The sequence below is a fragment of the Struthio camelus genome, chromosome 3 (assembly GCF_040807025.1).
Source record: "Struthio camelus isolate bStrCam1 chromosome 3, bStrCam1.hap1, whole genome shotgun sequence".
Classification (NCBI taxonomy): domain Eukaryota; kingdom Metazoa; phylum Chordata; class Aves; order Struthioniformes; family Struthionidae; genus Struthio; species Struthio camelus.
This window is the reverse complement of record NC_090944.1, coordinates 13,597,412-13,622,121: the sequence shown is the minus strand read 5'-3', so window position 1 is coordinate 13,622,121 and position 24,710 is coordinate 13,597,412. Positions and strand designations below refer to the sequence as shown.

At 35.3% G+C, this 24,710-nt stretch overlaps 1 protein-coding gene and 1 long non-coding RNA gene across 10 annotated transcripts in view; one reads left to right on the top strand and one right to left on the bottom strand.

The window, feature by feature from the left end:
• The window catches only part of SUPT3H (SPT3 homolog, SAGA and STAGA complex component), a 303,750-nt gene that overhangs the window by 35,700 nt on the left and 243,340 nt on the right, over window positions 1-24,710 (top strand). Inside the window, exon 2 of one of the 9 annotated variants that reach the window (XM_068936986.1) lies at window positions 11,703-11,790. The exons of the other annotated variants lie outside the window; for them this stretch is intronic. Within the exon in view, the coding sequence (XP_068793087.1) occupies window positions 11,729-11,790 (62 nt within the window). The 5' untranslated portion in view covers window positions 11,703-11,728. The remainder of the gene's footprint in view (window positions 1-11,702; window positions 11,791-24,710) is intronic. 9 annotated transcript variants of the gene reach the window in all.
• LOC138066671 (uncharacterized) lies at window positions 3,989-10,032 on the bottom strand. The gene is made up of 3 exons (XR_011139962.1): window positions 9,884-10,032; window positions 9,541-9,662; window positions 3,989-4,358 (listed from the first exon to the last, which is right to left on the bottom strand). It is a non-coding gene; the product is annotated as an uncharacterized lncRNA (long non-coding RNA).

The window sequence follows — 24,710 nt, the reverse complement described above, 5'->3', positions numbered from 1 at the left end:
ATGGGTGTTTTAAATTTGTTTCACCTACTCTGTTTGCTTTTTAAGAATACTGGGAAAACAGTACCTTTATCTTTTTTTTTTCACTTTCTTCCTTTCTTGTTTTTATTTTTTATTGAGTGGGTGAGAGAGGTTGTATTATTTCTAAGAATTCCTAAAATATAAAATTGTGGAGAGTCATTCTGATGATAAAGTACCACTGGAAATTAGGACTATGTATTTCAAGATGTTTTTCAGTTGTGAAAATTTGATCAGTGAATTAACCGCACATCCGGCTACATACATCTTTGATCAGAATTAGAACATTCCAACTCATGTGTGCATATGTGTAAGCGAGCTGCAGCGAGTAGATCTTACACATGTGCACTACACATGTGCCTTGAAATTAGTTAGTAAAATACTATTACAACTTAAAACAACAAAATTGTGCCCTTTTCAAACCTTTTTTTTTTTTCGTACCTAGTGAATATCACAGTAATTTATGTCCATATCAGGACAAGCTTAAGGCTTGATTTATTTTAACATGTGTTAACATCTATTTAGATGGAGCAACTGTAATTAAGTTTTAACTTTTGATTTAAAAGATTAATATTTCAATTTTATGTTAATAAGCTTAAAACCTCAAATTATTGGGAGACCAGGTCTGAATTAGTTGCTATACAGAAAGACAGAGCATGATTTTAAATCCTTAAATACTGCAAAATTAAAAGTTGTCCCTATGTTTGCATATGCATTACATAGTCGTAGTGTGGAATTAGAATTATATCTGTTGTTGCTATAGTTTGAAAATGGTTTGTGCTATGGAAGATATATTTCCTCCCATTTGATGCTAAATTAAATTTGTTATTGCTACCTCGATTGTGTCATTTTATTATCCACAAATGACTAGATTTTTTTCTGAATGTTAGTTTTTGTAATAAAATGTCAGTATAAAGAGCGTGCCTTCCAACTTTGTTTTAATGTTTCTGTTCATGCCTTTTAAACAGAAAGGGGGAAATAAAAATGTACTGATAGCAACCAAAATACAGTACTTCTTCGTTTTAAATGTACAAAGTTGAATGTAAGAAGGGTAGGAAGGAAGCAAAGTGAATGCCCTTTATGCATAAAATCCTTTTGGGAAAAGAGAACGTTTTTGCTGGTGTATACTAAGGTACGCCACCTAAGTAAATAGTTGCTGCTTTCTGGTCCTGTCAGTTTTAAATAAACCGTTCATTGTTATGACTTGGTTATTGCCTAAATAACTAAAGAACAGCTGAGTGAAGCTTTGATAGCACTGATTGGAAAAATGCAGAAGATGAACTCTCTTAATGGGAATTTATATTGGTGGTCCTTACTAAGAGGAAACAAGTTGTGCAGGTTGTATTAGGAAATAAACATAGTGCAGGCTTTAAGTAATGTATTAGAAAGCTGCCTCTATGCTTGAATATTATACGATAGCTAATAGCTTTAATTCATCAAATTTGCATTAATAAAGCATCACTATACTAGACCATAAATATCCCTTCAATATTAAAGACCAAATGTAGCTCATTTGTTTTCAGAATTTTTCTATTTAAAGGTAGGAGTTTCTCCGTTGAAAAGATGATGCATCCGACTGAAAGCAGTTACATATGGGATTTACACAGTAAATGCAGCAAGGGCCTAGATACTAAATCAAGTACAGTATTATGATTCACCTAAAAGGCTTTTGAAGACACGATCAGTTGAAATAGCAAATTCTGACAGTGTCTGCAGAATTAGTATTTTTGTTGATCATTTCTTAAAAAGCCTTTTAAGTTCTCAAGTTCTTAAGCCTCAAGTTCTCTTGAATCGTAACTACTTTATCTGCATAACCTTACCCTTGCTGATCCTGCATGAAGTTGGCACTTAAAATTATAATAAATTACTGATGTATTATAATATAAAAATACTGTTGGGAAGTAATATGTCATCCTAGTTGAACAAAGGTATATTTCACATGAGAATTCTTAAAAAGTAAATACCCTGTCACTTGTTCATTTAATCGGTTTTGGAAGAATTTTATCAAACTGTGTCAAAAACAGCAGCCGACCTGCAAGTAGGACTACCTTGGCTAACATGCATGGTTTCACTTTGTTCTAAAGTTGAGGTGAGTTAAGCTTGGCTGGTGTAATGTCCACAAAAACAGTTTCTCTCCTCTTGGGACTAAAGGAAAAAGCAGGAGGATACCAGAAGAGACTTAATTCCAAATGTATCTGTTTCCTTAAAAATATTGCCAGGTATTCTCAAATGCATACTTTATCCATCTATTATTTTACTACTACTATCACTAGTGCTTATGGTTTATGTAGAACACTACAATAGTATTGACAGACATTTTTCTTTACGGATAAAAAGATGAGATCCTTGCTTCAAGTTCATGCAATGTATGTTAGCAGAATAAGGTGCAGTATATGAAGAGCTGTAAATGCTGTTTAGATCGGGCTGCTGGCAAGCTTGAATGTGATAGCACATCTTGTGTAATTTCAAGGTAGAAGGCAGTGTATCAGTACAGACATTTTCTAAACTGATATTGCTGCTGTGTTTTTTACTTAGAGAAATTCAAGATTTTAAAAGTATGGATCAGCAGGAATTAGTTTCATGCACACATGTGCGTGTTTGCACATACACAGCTCATGAACGTTTCTTGAAAGAAAGAATACCCTGTTCTAATAGCACACATGGATACACTGAAATATCGTGCCTTTTAACTGCGTGTTTTCTGATTCTTATTTAAATGACTTACAGATAGTCTTAGGGAATAATAGTATCTGGAAGTGAACATGTTGCACATAATTGTCTATATTATTTCCCGTAAAAAAAGGTCTTTATCTTACTTGTGTAGCGACAGTTGTATTAAAAGGGTTTGACAATGAATTCTTATTTCAGTCATTATTAATGTGTAACATCACCAAGCTCTGACTTCTCATGCTAGACCCATTTTCAGAAGAGCTGCTCCCCAGTGTACGCTCACTGGTGTATATAGACACATACACGTCTTGTTAATGTAGTGAATTGTCACTGTGATCGGGACTGGGTTCTTTTGCGCTGAACAATAAAATATTATGTAACTGGCAGTGGCTCTGTCTTTCTATTTTAGTAAACCACAGAGTGGATTTAGATGTAAGATATCTGACCATGAGGCATAAGTAAACACTGGTTTGGCACACTTATGGTTCAAATAAATACTGGGGGAAATAAATGTATAGAAGGTCATCAGATTTTAACTTTCCTTTTTCAAGAAAATGAATGATAATAAATTGTAAGTCATTATGAAACACTAGCAATTCTGTTTTAGTGTAATATATGAAATAAGTTAGCGTCTATCAAAAATATAGTAACCATATTTGAATGAGTTCCTGCCAAAATATTTTTGCCACAGGGTTTTTAGCTATAAGATATTAAAACTTAAAACTATTGTTAATTCCAGAACTGCCTGACTTTAATGAATGTGGCATTTTGAAAACAGACAGACAGCAGAAAAAAATAGTGTTTTTAGCCTTTACTGTAAAAGTAAAGGTGGTTTTATTAGAGATGAAAAAAATATTCTTAAAGGAAACTGTTAAGAATACAGTAAATATGATAGGAAAATACTTTACGTTTTAAAGCACCATGTATATGTCAAGGAAAAGCACGACTCCCCCCCCCCCCCCCAATTTCATCTTTTACTGTGCTGAGATTAATTTGCATAAATAAGAATTCCTTAATAAGGAATAGGTTGCACAGAATAATTTAACTGCTCTGATTAAAATGACTTCAGCAGTTAAAGTGAGTCAGTAGAAAATCTGGGTTTTTTTTCCCTCCTGGGGCAAGTTCATACATGAAATAGGAAACTTATAGCTACATGAGGAAGGCTAGAACAGTACACAGTATGCTAACAAGCAGAATAAAAAATATATACAGGAAACAGATGCATGAATAATGGATTTTTTTATTGGAAGTGTTAAACTGTTTTACGATACAGTAACTTGAGTTTATTTTGTCTTTGTGCTCATCTTTAAAATACTCTCTTTAGGGTGTGCTTTTCAGTATGTTAAGTGGCAGGTCTTGTATTTATTTGTAGAAGAGAGCATGTTTATGTAAGGAAGCATGCTCTTAGATTTAAGCTTTATTAACTTAAAAACAAAAACACCTGAGAGAAAAAGATATGCCTCCTTAATCTGTTAGCTCTAGGACTTAAGAAGCTAATGTGAAATAAATGTGTACCGTAGAAACTAAAGTTATTGTACAAAATATGAGCAAAAATTTAAACTGTTGATAATAATACTTTGTTGTTGGGGCTCTGTGGTGGAGAAAGTCGATGTTTTCTGCATTTTGTGGATGTCTGCTGTCTCCGGGTGAGAGTCTGTGGTCAACTCCTAAGTCTGGCAAAATTTACAAGGAAAATCTCTTTGAAATAGTGGACAATCTGTTAATTTATTTTTGAGTACACTTATCAGAACAAATGTAGTGTTTATTCCTTTTAGAGAAATGGACGTTTTATATTTAAAACAGCAGCCGAATATTTCTGTGCTGCGATTTCTTCACTGCTTGTGTGAAACTCGGATTCCCTCAGTGCCTCAGTTAAGACCTTAAAATGCTTCAGGTTTTACCATTTCAAACTCACTATTTATCTTGAGGCTGCCTTAATTAAAACATTATATACACCAGGGCGCATTAAACATGGCAATTTATTGTAGTTCTTATTAATGGAGTGTATTTAATGAGTTTTCAGAACCAACCCCATCACCTCCAACACACAATGTTGATTTTTATTAGGTACACGGAGCAAAACATACCGAAGGTCTAATTTCCAAGCGGTACCACGCACTGACAGCTGCCGTGGCTCCTGCGGCAGCCAAGCAGCAGGAACGCGGGTGCTGAGCACCTCTGCAGCCTGGCAAGCGTGACTTGCGTGTAAAGGAGCGCAAGATTTTGCTTGGCTTTTAAACCCGCTGTGTTAACTTACTCTTTCGGAAAGCGCGTCCCCGGAGCTGTTAGCACTGCCTCCCCGATGGATGGGTGCCTGCCGCCAGGTGTGACAGGTCTTTAAGCACAGTTGCGGCGTAGCTTCTCTTTGCTCTTTTGAACTCCCCGCGCCCTGTAGCTGGTGTCGCTCGCAAGAGCGATTTACTGCTTTCTGTTTATGCTTAAATGAATACAGAATTACCTGCTCTTTATCTGCCTAGACTGTGCTGAGCTGCTTCTTGTGCATAACAAATACGACGGTGTTCTAAAAACCGATCAGGAAAAATAAAGGTGTAAGGGACAACTTGAAGATTACTATCGGTCTGACCATGAGCAAGAAATCAACGCCGCTTGAGAGGAGTTTCAGTATGATTGTTATGCTCTGAATGTGGGGTGGCGTAGCCTTTAAATATTTCTGGTAGAGTAGTTAATACAGCATGGAAGTTTGATATTTGTACAGTTTGTAAAGGAATTTGAGGTGTTACCCTATTTTGACTTCAGTTTTCAAGTATGCACTGGTGCATCATTAATCATAGGAAATGCAAAAATAAATAATATAGTCCCTTTGGATTTTTCATGTGAATACTTACCTTTTCCTTTTTTTGTATATACAGTTGAGGTATTTAGGTAACCCCTAACCTTTTGCTTCAACAAGGAGGTACAGTATAAAAATATTACCACAGTCTTCATATGAGCAGTTCTCTCTAAGAAACCTCTAGATGAATATTTATTGAAAAAAAGCAAAGTTGCAATACAGAATGACTTAGCTTGGCCTGAATATTATATTTTAGACCACCAGTGAATGAAATTAAAAGCACATGGATTTTGAATAACTAGAAAAGGTTGTAATTGATTAGCACTGCATGAAAGTATTGGAGTGGAGTAAGTTTTGATTTGTGAATGGTTCTATTCAATAGAGATTAATCCTATATGTTTGATAAAATCTTATAGCCTCTAATGAGTTAGTTTTCTCCTTGTCTCCCCCCCCCCCCACCGTGTTTATTTAAACATCAGATTTTTCAGTGTTCTTCTAACAAGCTGGAACATTGCTATCTTAGTGAATTTTACATCAGTGTGGTTGATTTCAACAATACTGGCTATTAATAGTTTGTGTAAAAGATATAATTAAACAAATCTTCTCATTTTGCTGCCTAAGAATCATGTAAATGGTACAGTGTAATTCTGCATTCTGCATAGTATTAGGAATTTCATAAAGCGAAAGCCTTAGTGAGAAGCTTGCACCTTTATTAATGCAAATAAGAATAGTCATTCCTGCATGATTTTCAGAAATGTTTTTAAAGTCCTAGTATTTTGAATTATATTTTATACAAAGAGTAGTGATTACTGAGACTTTGCTTCACAATAACAAATAGTGGAGTTCGAATATACAGAAATTTTCTTTTTATAAATAATCTCAAAGCATCTGTTTCTCTCTTATCTTTATCTTAAATGATAATAATAACCCTAAGATTCGTTACCAAATGGTAAAGCATTTCAAAATTAACATCTGCAAAAGGTTTTGGGGTTTTTTTTTTTTTGAAGATTAAATGAGAATATACTGGGCAGTATATTAGTCTAAGCAGAGTAACTTTTCTGTTATTTACTTGAAGAATTTCATTTAGATTTACTACATCTGTCTATTCGGATCAGTTACAAGAAGTTACATGCCAAATAATTGATTAAATGATTAGCCAAATTTTGGTCTGATTTACATTCTTCAGTGAACTTGTCCTATGAAGATGCACAAAACATACCTGAAAATTTTTGTATGCTGTTGTAGGAGGTATTTCAAATGTATTTCATGTTCTAAAATAGCTTCTGTAAGGCATGTTTAGCAGATTTTCTAATAAATATGCTGAGTTTTTTTACATAGTGTTTATTTTGAGCAACTGATTTTTTTCTTCAAGGAATATGGATATGGATATATTACTCTTTGCTGGTTGAAATGCATATATTTACATGCAAAAGATTAAGAAGAACGTTTATATAGGCATAATGCAGTCAAAAACAATGTATAACTAGCTTACATAGAAATAGTTTGGATATGAAACACGGTATCTAGTTAATTCAAATGTCCTAAGTTATGGAGGAATATATGCTCCCAAAATTAGGAAGGACATCCTTCCTCTTCACTAATGTTGTTTCTCCCTTTCATATAGAGGTAGAAATCTATGCATAAAACCCACTGAAATGAGAGTTTTCAGAAATACGTTTAAAGGCATAGATTAGCAAGCGTGCAAGTTAATCATCATAGGCACTCTTTTCCCTTGCCTTTCACTCGTCATTAATTTCATCAGTTAATTCTTGAAGAAAGACATGATCGAATTTAACAGTCCCTAGAGGAAGGGGTTAGAGACTGGAACAGAGAGAGATTAAACGCAGGACGTGACAGTATGGAAAAGGATAGACCATGCGTTCGGATACACTGCTGCATCGTTGGTAGGAAACGCTAAACTGATCAGCAGCTTGGGTCGTCTGGCTTTTGTTCTTTTTAAAAATATATTCTCTATCCTTTTTATAAAAAAAAAAAAAGTTATTTTTCTGTTTAAGATATATTTGTTACGCAGTGATAGGTTGGTGGGATTTCATTGTTCTTCGAATCCATTGTTTGTCACCAAAGTTAAATTTAGGCACCCAACCCTATTTAGTAAAGTTTGGAAAAAAAGTATTATTCACGTCACAATACTTCTCACTCGTGCTAAGAATGATCGAAAGTAGATGAATTAAGCAGTCAGCGCTCTGTGTTTTGATAATTTTAGCCAACTAAATTTCTTCTAATCTCTTTTGGAAGTAAAAGCAAAAGAAAGTCCCTATACATGTAAACTGTATTTCCTGTTGTAAACACTGGGATAATGTGGTCTGGCTACACTTCTGCTCGGCTTCATTAAGACAGCAGTTTTAGCAGAAATGCTGCTTACCATTTTTGCGTTAGTATTTCAGCTCAGCAGGCTGTGCGTTATAGCTACACGAGCAGTCACAGGTTATACCATCACTCCTGGTGTCCTTATAGATCATAAACTAAACCATGCTCGCCTCCATAAGAACAAGGTATTCTTCATGGCTCTTTCTACCCAGGGGCTTAAGCTTATCCATGTGCTTAGCTAGGAGCCAGTCAAAGTGTGTGAAGTAGGAGGGGTAAGAGGAACTCCAGCCACCAGTTCCTTACAATGCAAGCTTAATCTAGATGGAGAGACTGAAAATCGTTCTAGCATTGTTGTTTTTCTTATAAGGGGGGGCAGGGGTGGAAAAGAAACATGTTTAGCTCCAGCCCCAACATAGTTTCAACATGATGGACACCATTAAGAAAACCTTGTAAGTTTTCAGATTTTGTTTTCTCCTCGATCTTTCAGAATTTTCGGCGTTTCCCTGGTCTGTCTCAGTAAAAGATGCTTTGAAAAAAATGTTGCGCATACTTCTTGTCACTGGTAAAGGATAACTAGAATTTAGCATTTGCTGCCACACTTTAAGCCTAAATGTAACTTTATTTTACTTGCAGAGAAATCGCATAATGTCATGCTTGGTTTTATTTAGTATTTTGAGTGGGGTGCTCTGTACTGATCTTAAAACTATAGCTGAGAGGAAGAAGGTTTTCCAAGTAAGTGATGATAGTGATGTAGTTTTATAGCGTATATATGATTTATATGGGCATGTATGTATGCAGTACATACGTGTACTGAGGTAGTTATTTACATGCTTTCTTAAAGGAATCTGTGTTTAAAGCTCTGAATATTGAAGTAAGTACTTGGCAATGCTGTTGTACGGAGTTTTGAAAATCCCACTTTCAATTAAAACTTAAATTCATCAGCATGCTAAACTATATATTTTTATTTCATAGGTTAATATATTTATGCATAAATGTTTTGGCTTGTTCATAACTCAAGTGTAATGAAAGAATTTGCTCTTACAAGTGAACCTCTTGTAAAACATACTTTGCCATGAGACAAGGGCAACACATAGGCAGTGAACTGCAGATTTGCCCTGATAACTTCATCTAATATGTGCGTTTAAAAGCCAGATGTCTGCAGCAACGATAGGGCGACTGCGCGTAGGAGAGGCTGCTATATGCTACTCGCTACTTGCTTTCATCGGGTACAGAGAATAAACAGTGGTAGATTATATAATTAACTAGTCTCTTGCAATATCTCTCATTAACCTGTCACATTGGATCCACCTAAAAGCGTGATGCTTTCTACCGGAGTTCTTCGTAGGATATTCTATGGTCACGTTGACCGGATTCACTAAATACTTTACCTTTTAACCTAGTGCAATGTTAAGCTTTATACCAGATCTCGTCAGACTTTTCCCAGTTTGTGTAGCCACGCATAGGTTCAGATGACAGCGGAGCACACCTGCTGTCAAACACCCAGGAATAAGCCACTGACTGAATTTTGCTCAGCTTGTCAGTTAGTCAATTTGGTCATAAATCTGCAGAAGTTATTTATGATGACCCCCCTCCAACCCCCCCACAAGCCAGCACGCTATTTTAACGCCCTAACATCCCATTCAGCAAGTTGTTGTTTTGATAACTATAACCAGCACTGTTAAAAGTAAGAAAACTCCGACAACGGAAAACAAAAGCTCAAATATTGCAGTACTTACCCCAAAAGAAGTTTTGCTGACATGGTGTCACTGAACTGAAGAGGCTGTTTGATGCCATAGTCCCTCTCTTGTTTCACGCAGAACTTTCACCTTCTGGTGTAAATGCTTCTTGGATCCTCAAACTGAAAACACAAACCATAGCCAAAACCTTGTTTTAGTTTTACAGGGCTCCTGCATTGCACAGGCTCTCTCTATTCTTTTTTTTTCTCTTTTTTTCTGTCAAAGAACTGTGTAGCACTGGTAACATGTGAAAAGCAAGGAAACAAAACAAAAAAAAAAGAGAAAGAGCAAATATTTGAAGGACCTACTATTACTGCATAGACTGTGGTTAGAGAGCACTTACTGACTCGGTTGGTCTCAGTGGCTGGTAGTGACCTGCGGAGATTAACCATTTAAAACCCAGAGGCTTCTTTGCTGTCCTCCTGGAGAAAGTTTGCACCGCACTTGTGGTTCTGTGGTTGTTTGTGAGGCGAATGAAGCATTCACACAATCCAAAAAAGCAAAAGCTTTAAAACTCCTTTTTTTTGCAAGCACTGTTACTGGAGAGAGGGAATCATGTGGTTGGTGACATCAGAGTCCTCAAAGTAGGACTGCCTACCACTGTGGCTTTTTCTTTCTCTCTCTCTCCCTCTTTTTTTTTTTTTTTTCTTTTCTTTTTTCCCCCCTCCCTTTTTTTTTTTTTTTTATTTTGACAAAAGGCCCTGTGGTAAGGCCCTTCCTGGCATCCAGAAGGATATAGCTTTTTAATTTTTGTGACTCATGAGGATTTGGAGAGAGTACAAAATGCTGTAAGAGCCCAAACTTCTGTACAGTTAAAGCATATGGACAGCAGAACTTTATTTGTACTCTCAGTTCAGGTTCCCCCCACTCTTCTTCCCCCTCCTTTTTTTTTTCCTTTCTTTTCTTTTTTTTTTTTCTCTCCTTTCTTTTTCTCTCCCTAGTTTGTTATTGTGTCTGTGGAAAAGTGAGCAAAGTTGGCACAAGTGGCTGTGTGAAATTCTGAACAACAGTGATGATTTACAATAATTTACATCTTTGGATTGTATCACGATCTTGGGTCTGCTTCATATTTGCTGGGTGGCTGGATTCCTTCTGTTTTACTTTTTCTTCTTGTCTCCCTATACTTGTGAATCTGTAACTCATTGTAAGAAACTTTACCTTTCCTAAGGTCTAGTAGCAGACTGCTTGTTGGGGTTGTGTTTTTTGCTGTAATTGGCTGTCACAGAAGTGTTAGTCTGGGGAGTCCTTTGCAAATCTTAAATCATGTTTGCCTTGCCTTACATACCTTCAAAACTAGTTGGCAGTTTTATGCAATGCAAATTAAGGGCAATTACGTTTCTTTTGCATTTGGTGCAAAATATGTCATTTGGATATCATAACTAGTTGTGCACTGCATTATAAGTGATGCTTTTGAATACCAGTGTTGCTAGGATTTAATATAGGCATTACCTAACAGAGTGATCCGTGAGAGTTGTGAAGTTTTGATTGCACTTTACATTAATTGCTTATTATAGTTTCAATTTAAGAGAAATCGAGCAGTCTTAGACTTTTGGGGAGACGATAAATAACTTTATTCGCCAGTTAATGTTAACACTTACTTATTTTAATGAAACATAAATTTGTTGCATATGTAAGATTTAAATTCTTAATATCATATGTGTGCATGTGTGTATAATATTTTTATATACTTAACATATTGTAACTTTGACTTTGATTGTGTAATATAAGCCTTTACTATGCCAGTACAGAGTGGGTTAACAACAGCAGTATTTTTTTGTTTATAATAGAGGCTTTGAAATAAATTGCAAAATGCTGTGTGTAGTAAGGAATAATGTGCACAGACAGTGTATATTAGTAGTCTTGATTTGCTCACTCAGATTCAGAACAAAATTGGAAACATCTTTGAGAAAGTATCTTATTTTTTGTCCCTTTGGACATTATGTCTAGAACTTTTCTTGTTAGCCTGATTGTATCACAGATGAACTGTATTTTCTAGTTTTAGCTGTGTGATTTTTTTTTGTTTTTTGTTATTGTGTATATTGGTAGGAGCAGAAGAATTGCATGAAACACTTTCTAAGTATTATTCAGCTTTTATTTGTAAAATAAAATATATTTCTCTGAAGCTGGCATCCCAGCTCTTTTATTTTCCTCCTTTTCCTCAGCTTCCCCAGCAAGAAATTGGCCAAGAATGGTGAGAAATGAACAGTCGGAGGTGTGGGTGGAGAGCAGGTTCTCTATTTTGCGGGAATGGTGAGGAAACGGGAAAGGGGATTTCGGTAAAAATTACAGCTTGAGCATTTTGTTTTTCATTATCATATATTTATCAAAGCAGCGTAAAACCCTGTTGATGAAAACTACTTCCATAATGTTTATTATAAAGTAAATTACATTGTTTGTAACTCAGTACTTGGAAAGTTATTATATATTGACCAAAGTATAGAATCCTATCTTAAAATGAAAAAAGAATCTGCTGCAAATAAAGCATCATTATGTACAAGTAAGAATGATATTTAATTCTTCTAATGATGGATTGCAGTTATTTCTGTATATTTTCACAGTCTGGGTAAGAACGTCAATGGAAAAAAGTTAAATGGATAAAAATGATGAAAACAATGTTAATCCCTTCATATAAGCAAAATACGTTTGTGTGCATTAGCGTTTTAATGAACTTTTGATGCAGTAAAAGCTTGTGGAGGTTTCTACCTCTGTAATTTGTGGGACTCTTAATTGTAAGTCTAAATGTTTCTTCAGCTATAGCTATGCATTGAAGATAGTTATCAGCTTTTACTTGATGGTAGGTAAATTCAGTGTCTTTGTGTAATAGATCACTTATGTGTTGAACTTAAATACTTATTTTCATTCATTTAAACACAGTTTGATTTTTTTTTTTTTAAACTCCAGCATTTATTTTTAGTCACATCTTTAAGATGAGAATACCGAACTTCCCACAGAGACCCAACTTTTTAAATTCAGTGCATTGAAGTACTGTGCTCGGTATTTCTCTGGAGTGGCTTTTTTAATGCTTTCACTTGTGTAAGCAAAGTCATCCTCTAAGTTTGCCAGCACGTTTTAGTATGATGCCTTTATGAAATGTTTTTTGACCGTACATACTTTTTTCCATCTCTGATACCAAGTTTAAGAGCACTACAGTAAATTCTTCAGGTGAAATCCATTAAAAGCAGAAGAGTAAATTGTTTAACTGTGTAAGCCAGATGTAGTTTGTAGACATTTTCTATACTTGTTAGAAGTTGACACTGAAAAAAACACTGAATCTATCCCTCTATCTGAAGCTATATGTATATATGAATAATAATGTTCTTTTACAAGGCAGTATAGAGGCATTATCAAACAAAGCTGTGTACAGACCTAGTAGCTGAATAGGCTGCCTCCTTCTTTCAATATGGTTTGCACTTCTGGTGAAGAAGATGTACTGAAATCCACTGATGGCTTAATTGCAGACTTACCTTGGACAGGCTTTTGTTTAAAAGGTAGATTTGTAAAAATCAAAGTTAACTTGGAGTTCCACAAGAAGCATAAGGCTTTAAGTCACTCACACTTACAAATGGGCTTAAGTCAATTAAACTTACAAAAGAAGTATTATTCTAAGGAATTTCTCTGGTAAACTATGAGCTTGATCTTTGACAAATCTTAGTTTGAATTTAAAGTCAATTGTAACGCAACACTAAAAGATTATTAAATCCTTCACTTTTCTTTGAAATTTGTTTTGAAACTTTTAAGCCATGCTTTATTTCCAAACATTTTACTTTATGTCACTCAAAGTTCGAACAGCAAATAAACAGTGTGATACGCTGCTGAAAGTTTATTTGTACTTAAACGTTCATTTCTGTGCTGTGGCTAGAGAGGTGTAAATATTCTGCTTACGTAGTAGGATGATAAACTTGTAAAATTGCACTTACTTACAAGTTTTAAAACGTATACTGCAGCAAGGCACAGATTTTTACAATACGGAATGTCCTAATGTAGTTTCCTCGCGTACAAGCCATAATTGCAGGTGTTACTCATGTATCTGTTTCCACTAGAGAAACATTTTCTGGTTTTTTGAAATAGCGAAGCTGCTCTCTTGGCTTCTGCTTTTCATAACTCAGAAGCCATTATAATTTTGAGAATGGTAATACTGTACTTTATTGTAGTTTTTAGCTAATATATTTAGCATACTGTTTTCATGTGAAATATTAGCACATTGTATGGAACTTGTGTTGCTGTACTCAGGTATATTCTGGACTTGCAACTTCCAGCATCTCTGCAACAGCTTAATGTGTGTTTGATACCATCTATATACTCATCTTTTAAAGCAAACTTGGTACTCTCTTTAGCAAAAGCTAGAAACGCCTATTATATAAAAATTTGTAACAGAAAGATTAATTTAGCGGACATTCATTTTAAAATGCTACCTTTTGGTGTCTGCAGAGAAACGAATAAGTAGCATTGGCCATCTGAGTTTTTTCTGCCTTTTTATGACAATTTTCTATTCTCTTCCTTATAGCCTTTTTCTTGATTTATTAAGACATGGTTTGAAATAGATGGGGCCTGGGACCACTGACTGGGTAGAAGAAAAAATGCTATTTCTTCTAGTGTAAACAAGTGTTGTCTGTTTTCTGTATAGTGTAAGCAGGCTCCTGAAGATCAATTTAAACCTTAAACTGAACTGCTACTGTAAATTAAGTTTGCTCATCTTCTGTTAATCAGTGAGTAGTTCATTTAATAGCAAGCAGTAATAAATTGTTTTCATTTGTCTTGAGTTGCCAACTCCCTCGTTTCCTATTACATAATAAAAAAAGATGCCTTCCAGTGAAATCATCTGCCTACTGTTCAGGCTTTGATTAAGGGTCTACATCTTAATAGTCAAATACATCTCATCTCGACAATTCTTACTGCTCAGACATTTTTTTCTAACATGTTACTTTTCTTCTGTTCCTCAAATATGTATCTTATAGAGTGCGCAGTAATTGAGAGAGCCCTTTTAATTAGATGTACGCATTTTAAGCAGTCAATATCTGGTATTTAAGATCCTCATAACCTTTCAGCTATTTTCCTCTGTCTGTATTTTTTCCTCTTTTTTTCTTTTTTCTTTTTTTTTTTTTTTAAAGTCAACTTGCAGAAAATATGGGAAACTTGTCTCATATAACAGCTGAGGATGTGGCTAGGTTAAGGCAGGAAACTGCTACCCACAATGCAATGTTACATACACTACCACTTAATAAAATTTATTTCAAACATGCTACTGACAAAACCAAAGAAAAATAATATCCTAACTATGCTAGTTAGTACACTAAATATATCTAGGGAAAAGTGAAAGTAATCTCTCTAGAGCCTTTCTTGCTTCTAGGAAACAATGCTACCGGTAGTTAAACTAGAGCAGATCTCAGTAGTTAAAAGTAGTGACCTATTTTTAGAAAATAGTCACATCACTGTGGAAATTAATGTTTATATACTTTTTAGTAACAGTCGAAGTTATTTTATATAGAGAGAGTTCAGATAAGCTCCCTGCCTAGATTTTCCTGGTAGTCATAATACCTCTTATGCAGTTTTAAAAGTGGCAGCTTCTCTTGCTTCATCACAATTCCACTGAATTGTACCTTTACAGTAATCAAGCAGCCTTTTACCTCTTTTTCCCGCTTAACCTATTTTTAGGTAGGTATGAAATTGTTTTTCATGTAGCATGTGAGAAAAGAACTGAGAACAAGAAACTTCATCTTCCTAGATTACGTGAAGAATTAAGGGTTCTAGCAGTTTTTCTTGATTACCTGCAGTTTGAAGAGTCTACTAATTTGTGAGAGGTAAATAAATTTAGTTAATTTCTAATGAATTTAATATGCTTGAATCTGTAGTGAGTATTTCTGTGTACTGGACGGTGATACGGATGAAGTTACTGATGCTGCTCTGCCATAAATATCCTGAAAGTCTTGTTCTAGATATATTTTTGTTTCTGCTTGCTTTTACATGCACGTATACTAAGAGTGATCCTCTTACCAAACATTTTTGAAGTATTTGCCTCTATAGTTAGAGAACACTTATCAAGAACAGCTGCTGTAGTGCTATGGATCCTATCCATGGACTCATGGTGGTCTGCTGAACAACGTTCTTCAAGTTTGACAGGTGAGACAGAGACTCTCCAGTGCCACTGCTTTTGGATGAATCTAGCTGTGGTTGGAGAAAGTGCATCTTGCCAAAATATATGGGTAAGACCACACACAGTCTTTAAAATAGTTATTGTAAGCTTATTTTTAGGCAATATATATCTTGACAGTTCTTTTATTTGCATGCCAGTTTCACTGCTGCTTATAGATTTTTCATTTATTTTAGTAATGGCAATTGCAGATTTAGATCTATGTTTGTAAAGCTTTTGCGCAACATTTACACTGGAAAAGTACAGACTTGCTACTTTCAAACCTCGATCAAGATTAGGGAACAGTTTTTGAAAAATATTAAAGCAGAGTATTCACACTCTTCAGATTTGGTGTCAGTGTTTTCATATTAAACCCCATTTTCAAGGGCATAGTTCAGCAATAAAAAATTGCTTCTGGATTTAAAATTATACCTGTTCCAGTAGCTTCTGTGCCTGTGTAAGTCTGTAGCAATGTAGATTTAAGACATGAAATTAGTTCAGTCAGTAATAAAAACTATTTTTTTTAAATTGTGGAGTTATTAAATACTGAATTTAGAATCTGCATTTGATTTATGTTGTAACTCCTGGGCAGTATTTTTCGTGTATATTTTAATTCTTTGCATTCTAAGTGCTTGCTTCAACAGTTGGCTCCATAATGCGTATGTAAAATATTGTATGTTTAACTGACAGTGTAGAAGGGGGTTGCACCCTGTAGAATTTCTGAGTAAACAATACCTATTCGGTAACTTTCAGAACAGATGTTTTTTAAATACCCCAAGAGAAATTAAATGTAATACTGAAATGGAATATCATAAACCATTCATTGGGTAGTGATGCTTTAAAGTTATGGATTCATAACAGCATTTTTTTCTTATTCCTATATTTTCCAGATTATCTTGCATAATTAATGCATGGCTGTTTTCTCAACAAAACATTATTCATTTTTTATTACTTAGCGTTGCATAGTACCATTGTTTATAGCTGTGGACTTTACAGACAATTAAGGAAGTAGTCACTGCCCTGAGGAATATACAATTAAATACATGCAGCTAGCCAGTTAAGAAAAATTAAAAAAAGGAGGGGAAAAAACATAGAATGAGCTGTAATATGAATGAGAGAATGGTTAGTTTTAATAGGGAGAATGGTTGGTTTTAATTTTACCATTAACTTTCTGCACACATTCAAATCTGAAAAACATTAATTAGTTATATGTAAGTGACTGATACTGTTATCTGTTTAAACTTGAGACTGATGCCTAATCATCACATTTACTTCTCTATAATTATTGAAAAAAACCACTTTGTTATGTAATAGATGAAGGCTGAAATATTTCTGTACTGTTTATGATACACAAGCTTGAGATCCTCATTCCTGTAAATGGTATTTTTTAGAAAAAAAAAAAGGAAAATAATGTGAAAATGTCAGATAATCTGAAAAGGAGAACAGTTCTTAAATGAGATAGTTTTATATTTTTTCCTATTTATTTCTCTGCATCTGTTCTTGTAAGTGTTTAAGACCCAGATCTACTTCTGTTCTGCAACTTAGCAAAAAATCTAAGCTTTCCCTCGTATTTTAAAAATATATTGTGGGTTTTTGCTGGAGAGCAGTTCCAAAGGTCATTCATAAGAGAAAAAGAAGTTGAAAAGGGGATGAAAGAGAAATGAAAGAAATAAAATGGGAGGAAAGAGCAGTAGAAAGAAAATGCTTTCTTTTGTTTAATGAGTTTCTTTTCGAAACTATGGCTCCCGTTTTGTAGAGAAGGAGTATTGCAGTTGAGAAGAAATGAAGAAAGTGTGACAGAATGAAGAACAAAAAACATAGACGCTGTTTCATGTTGATGTTATGCGTAGGTTAATCATAACAGAAGAAGAGGAAATTGCCTGGGAGAGCTCAGTGCCCTGTGAAACCCAGTTCAGAGACTGGAAGCTGCCTAGTTGCATTTAGCGTGGTGTTCAGCTGACTGGGTGGTACCTCACTGGGGAATTTGCTCAGAGCGCTTTGGGCGGCCCACAGCAGGGTAGCTACAGAGTAATAGAGCAGAGTCAGACTTCCACGAAGGGAAGGTTATGGGAGATGCTTGCGTTAGGTTTCCGATGTGGTGATGGTTATGCCGTACGATCTGTGGGGTAAAGTGTTGGTGGGTTGATTTTTCACGTTTGCAGGAGGAGTTGGGCAGTATTTATAGATGTCCGTTCACTGGTGTTTAGGTAAACTGGTGTCAGTTCTTAAGATTTAACTCGGTGAGACTCTGAGCAGTGGGCCAGTTAATAACTGAGTGGTAGTGATAGAGGAAAAATATAAGCGTGAATTATAATCATTCCTTCCCTTTTTTCCTCCTTCTTCTCTGCCCTTCTATCCCAAATTGAGAAAGCAGGGAAGGTTTTTAGCGAGACACTGCAGCTTGGTTCACAGAGTCAAAACCCATGACTTCTAAGACAAATAATACAAGTTTTGAGGAAGCATTCTGAGTAGATAAGACAGTATATGTATTATTTATTTTTTAGTGTTTCACTTGCATGTTTTTGTACTTCAGCTCTTTATTTCTGCTCTGTTTGTATGGATAAATAATACTTTGTTTTAGAGAAGATATACCACTCTGCCTTCCTGTTAGCTCTTCAAGGAAAGTCTCTAGTAGGCACCCAAACCAATTAGCTCTGGTGAGTGTAGACAGTTGGGTAAACAGGGGCGCTTTTGACTTGGAGATCCAGTCTATAATTAAAGTGAATCATATGTTTCCATTTCAAGAGACTGTCACTTGGAAGTATACCATGAGGAGTTTGGAGTGAGGGGTCAGAGGTATTGCTAATTTGGAATTTTGGATACGACTCAACGTTTCTTTCTAATCACTGCCACTCGGGAGTTGGTGTCTGTGCAGAGAGCTGGTGCCAAAGAGTAAAATAAAGATAAATTGATGAGGCTACTTAACCTTTCGTTGCTTGAGACTTTAGTGAGAAGCCTGGGCTGAATAGTCTTTGTGAAGCCAGATGAAATGCTGCTTTTTTAGTGCTGTGCTGGAGGTGGTGGTGGCCTAAAAAGATGATAGTAGACGGCCTAGAGAATACCGAGTATTGCTTACTGATTGCAACCTGTATGAGGACAGACCGTATCGAGGAACGGCACTTTAGCACTGAGTCGCTTTTTACAACTGTGCAGACAAATTCCTTGTTAGTGATTGGAGCAGGAGCACATCTTTCAATAAGTTTCCAGACCGAAGCACTAAAAACCGCTTTTGTTGGAAACTCAGTAGAATAGTCAAAAATTAAACTGAGCTGAAAAATAAATACTGTTCCCTATTATTTTCTGAATTCCTTTCCTCAGTTCCTTTCCTCAGAGCTCTTTTTCTTCTAGAGTAGTGCTTTTTAGCCTCTCCGAACCTGAAAAGACTTTGGAGTCAAGGTTGCTGCTCTGCAAAAATCAGTTAAAGAAACAATCACACCAATCTGTTTCGCCTTTTTGGGTATCAAAACTAAAGAATAGATTATTATCGGCTAATATTTTCATGGAATAATACAACTTCTTTATATTTCATCAACTTGTTACTTTAAAGAAAGCTCTCTTTCAGGAGAGTGGGATCTACATTACAGTTTTCAGAACGCTTGCTTTGTAACGGGTGCATTACACAAGCCAGTAGATGAGATGAGTTACAGCAGGTAGGTTCTCTGTGACATTGGTCTCCTTTGGATTTTTTGCTCTGTAATCTGGCTGCCAGAACAGGTCTCTGTAGCCAGGATCCTTCATAGAGGGAGCCCATGAGGATATACAGGTCTGCGCTACCAGAGCCTTCTGTAAGGTCAAGCAATGCTCTGGGCAGTTTGACTATTATTTTGCTAAAAACAACCAACACAAGAGGAAGTGTGGTTCGTTATCAGCCAGAGTTCATTCTCATGGCATGTACTTTAAGACTGGGGCCATACAAACTGTGTGCTCTATCAAGTTAAAAAAAAAAAAAAAGAAACAAAAGAGCTAACCTTTACCATTCACATTTTTTGTCATATCTCTATAGGCAGAGTATATTTTTTGACACTTTAAAAAGAAACTGTAGTTACTATTGATTTTTGGGAATAGGTCAGAATGTGCAGTTTCATTTTTACCATCTTTATCCTGCCTAACCTATCAAATTTGTAATTGTCCTTGCTTTGTCAAAGTTTTATTTTTAAGGAAAATCTAAATGTTTTCTTGCTTTTTAAGTCCAGTTTTGCCCAGTGTGGGTTTGAAGCAGCTCTGCAGCAGAATGTTTATATTTCAGTTTCAGGAAAAATGATACCAGTCTGTTCAGAAATGGAATATTTGCAGTAGTAAGTGGCATCTTTACAAGCTAAACAGAATGATCAAAGAGTTGAAAAAATAACAAATTTAGTTGTCTGTTGGACAGAATTACAATGGAATAGCATTTGGTTTGTCATTTAGCTTCAGTATGATTTATTTTTCTTCTATTTTAATTGAAGAACAAATCCAATTCATAACTGAAGGCAGTTCAATCTTTTCATTTTGTGAGGTGGGTACAAAATATCTATTTTATCTGTGTATAGGAGCTACAGTAATTCAAGCTTATTTTTCCTTTTGAATAACTGAAAGAAAACTGAAGGAGTGAGACATTCATTACATGACATTATGCCCAGACATGTTTTTAGAATTCATGAATTTCACAGAAGGTTTTAATTCTTTGAATGCTTTTCTTTTAACTCTCATTAGTACCTATTTCTGGACTGGACATATGACAGATAGGCAACTTAAAATAGTAAAGATTTTGTGCAAGACCTATGTATTAATTTAGAAACAAAGCTTGAAGAAAACTTGTGAATGGAAGAACTACTCCTAATTGACAAATTATATCTATAAAAATTTTTTTTTCATCTGTGTTTCTCTGCTAAAAAGCAAGTTCCCTCAAAATCTACACTGGGTGAGTAAACTAATGAAACTAGTACTGAAAACTTAAGAAGTGCTAGAAAGAAGGTTTCCAGTGATACTTTGTTCAGCCTCTTTGTACATGGTACATTATAATACAGTGGCAATTGATTGCATATTTCTGGTTTTCTCCCCAGAACTCCTGACTCATTCTTTGCATGGAATGAGTACTGCTCACTTCAGGCTCGGTTATTCAGAGATTCTTTTTATCACGCGTTGCTCACTGTATGGCTGCCTGCCATCTTTCCTGCCGAGTATTCAAACCCTGCTATGAAGAAGAATTACTAACTTTCTCGTGCCTTTTTCTGGCACTTCTTATGCTGTAAGAGTGCTTAATAAATGTTAATTATTTTTTTCTTCAGAGTACTCTTGGGAGAAGTATGTTATCATCTATATCAGATAAATAGTACTGCTGAGATAGAGAGAGAATTAAGTTTTAAAAAAATGAAAACCTAAACTTTTCTACTACTTTACAATACCCAAACCCTATGTGTTTTTTGCCAAAATACTTAGCTTTATTGGCACATCTTTATACGTTAAACCAACTTGTTTTTGCAGTGGTGGATGTATAAAACTACTGCAAATCTATTACCATGACTTAAATGAGGAATGAATAATTATTGATCAGTTCATAAAATGACTGTTTTCAGTAATTCAGAAGCAGAACAGAATCTAATTTTCCAGAAAAAAAAAAAAATTCAGCAATTTAATCTTGAGTTGGAGTTCTTTCAGAAGAGGTACCTCTTTAGTACCTCTTCTTAATTCTTCTCTGTAATAGAGTTTACCTGTGTAGGGAATGAGGCAAGGACTCTGTTAACATCATAGCCACAGGATAGCTGCAGACTACACAATTCCTTTACTGCTTGTATGGATATAAAATTCTAGGGCTAGGCTTGAAAGAGTGTTCTTTTTTTTTAGATGTATATCATTAATCCGTACACTTATTATGTAATACAGCTTTGCAGTAATAAGTCTAAGAAGAAACTTTTTAAATTAACTAGTTACTCTGTAATTAACTGAGTTATGATATCTGGGTTCCTCTGAAGTCCATGATCTGTTTTCAGAGAAAGAATGCTTGATTGAAATGAGTGCTGTTCTGACCTAGTATGACGTTTCTTTGTTCTTATACACAGAGAAACTTCATCATGTACCTTTCATGTATGTCATCACATACCTTTTCCTGACTTAAAATCAACCACTGTCCACTTTTACAATCAAGAACTATGCAACTTTTTCTGGGTTCCAGCAGGCTAAATGATTTAATCCTGATACCTGAAGGAATAGATGGAAGCTGCAAGTCTTCTTGACCCGATAAACTGAATACTAGAAACTTCATGTGGCCAAAAGTCCTGACACACTGGCCACATAGCTTGGTGGATAACTTGCAGCTGGCTCACAAGTAGGAGATGATAGCATTTCCCTGTGATCCACTGCTGCATGAGACATGGGGAGATGGAGTGTACTAAGAGGTCCTGGGATGATGCTTCAATCTTAGCAGTTCTTACCTCACTCTACAAAATTACTGATTTAGTTATTTCAGCAACTTTTGTACCAACGCTGACCTCCTGTTGATCACTTGACGTACTTCATGCGTGGGAGCTGTGCGTTGAACTAAGTCATAAGCAGATCAAGAATCAAAAAGATGCTCCATTGTTCAGGGCACTGATTTACTGTCAAGAGGCATGAGTTAATTTTACCATAAAGTAAAGAAAAATTGAATTTTCAAACAAGATATTGGCAAGTGTTGGTTTTAGTGAGAAGAAAGGTGTCTAAAATACCTCTTAAGAACTCTGAAGTAATTTTTTGATTTGCAGGTTACTGATCTGTGAAATTGGGGTAGGGGATGGGCTACAGTGACTTTGGGATATTGCAGGTGTATGTCATGAAGAAAAAGTATATGAAAGATCGTAAGGAAATGTGATATGCTGGTTATGGAGATAATGTAAGTATTGAGGATAAGCAGTTACATAAATAGCCAAACCATTGTTTCTGCAAGACTGAAAAAATCATTGTAATAGTATATATATACCTTTTTTCTTCCTGTAGAAGATATCTGTTCAGCATGGCTATACAGCATAATTTTCCTTTTCCAAAATTCTCATATTTCTGTGGAAAGAGGTTTAAAAAAAAATAGAACAAGGAGAAAATGTTTATTCTGACTTCTGTACTGCTGCTTTCTACTTTGTTAACTAAAAAGAGTATTTGGTAATGGAACTTCCTGCAGTGTACATTCTCACGTATTAATTATTAGCTCCTTATATCCTCCTTCATATTTGTTCAGGAGGTAAACAAGTTAATTTCTGTTTTAAAAATGGCATAGCTGAGGTACAGACAGGTTCTGAGACTGAATTTGGGAGTTGGTAGTACCTGTTTTAAAATAAGTGCTAGACTTGCTGCTGAAAACATAGTTGTGCTCAGCTTGTACTGATGCTTGCAATCTTATTTAATTTGTGTTCTATCTCTACCTTATTTAAAGAAGAAAAAATATTAAAATAGGTGTTGATAGAAACTGTCCTTACATAGCGTCATTAAGTGAAATTCTTTATTACGTGTCTAAACATAGGATCTTAGAAGTTTCTGTCCAAGCTTTGACCAGTGGTTTTTTTTGTTGGCTTTGGGCTAGTCACTTGAACTTGGCATGGATCTGTCTTGACTTGATTATTCCTTTCATTTATCCATAAATCAGGAGCAATTCTGTGGATGTTATTGCCGTTTTATAGGGGTAAAATTACTGTGCAACAGCAGAGGGAATGCTTTAGTGGTAAAGGGCTGTAGACTGGTGCTAGAGATGTGGGTTTACCTACAGGCTGAACCACAGGTTTCTTTTTGAACCTTTGGGAAGTTATGTAACGTGATCTATCCTCGAACTTGTGATCTGAAAAAGGGGGATTTTTTTTTCTTTCATAAATTTCATTCGTTTCGTTTCATGGATGTTCAGATATTAGTGATGAAGGTCATAAAGGCTGAGTTTGTCCTTGTTTCATTTAATACAGTTTTTAGTCCTCATTTGTCCCCCAAAGCCATAAGGGAGACTAGTTAGTGTTTTACCGTAAAAATGAAGATTTACACTACTTTACTACCTTACAGTTAAGTGCTAAGTAATATTACGTTTTTTTTTTTTAACCTCGTCCACCAGTCAGCATTGCAGAATATTTGTTTAGTGGAGTAACAGCATTTCAGAATTGGTTTAATTTCCTTAATAGGATCTCCTGCTCCCTATTGGAAACCCAAAGTAAATGCCAGATTTTCTAATACATTTCTTCCCACTATCAAGGTTAATAACCTGGGAACTGCTTGTGTTAGCTCAAGAAACTGTTCGTGACTATGATATTTCATATTTGTAGATTTATGTCACTGCTGAGCCTGTAACTCAAGGGATTTCTTAAATTTAAGGACAGTGCAGAATATAAGTAAGCATTATCCTTAATCCTGTCTATTAAACATCACCATAGAATCGCCAGAGTACAGTCATTGCCTTTCCCTTGTGCAAAGCAATCGTTTATTCCTTTGTTTAAGCAAAAAAAAAAAAAAATCAAATCAAATCTTTTGTAAAACTTAGACGTTTCAACTGAGATCAACATTTTGTTGTTCAAAACAGGATAACAGCTGTGACTTTGTAAGCTACTGTTAGTGGTTTTTAGAAGCTAATTTGTCAGCTAGCTGGCACGCTGAGCTCATTTGCCGAAAGAAGTTGATGTCATCTCCCATATCGTTCTTTGTCAAAGCTCAGCGTCGCTTTTTCTTTCACCAGTGGTTCTCAGATCGAACGTTGCAGAACGGGGCTGTTTGCCAGTGGCATGAGTTTTCTGTTTATATAACTTCAATTTAGATCATTCATGGCTTAACACAAAATTCAGTCATCGTATGAGACTGGATTATCCTTGTTTTTTGTCTTTTATTCATCACATGTAGCTCTTTTCTGTATGTTCTGAATATAAAATATGAAGAACAGAAATGTTAACTATTATTTTCAAATACTGCTTCTTAATATAGTCAAACAGTATTCAGCATATTGCTGCTTCTGCATACAGCACAGAACAAGGATTTATTTCATGACTCTAGCTATCAATTAAAAAATAAAGCTCTTTGGAAGAATGAAAGAATGTATAAAACTGATTACCAGTTAAACCTTGGTAAT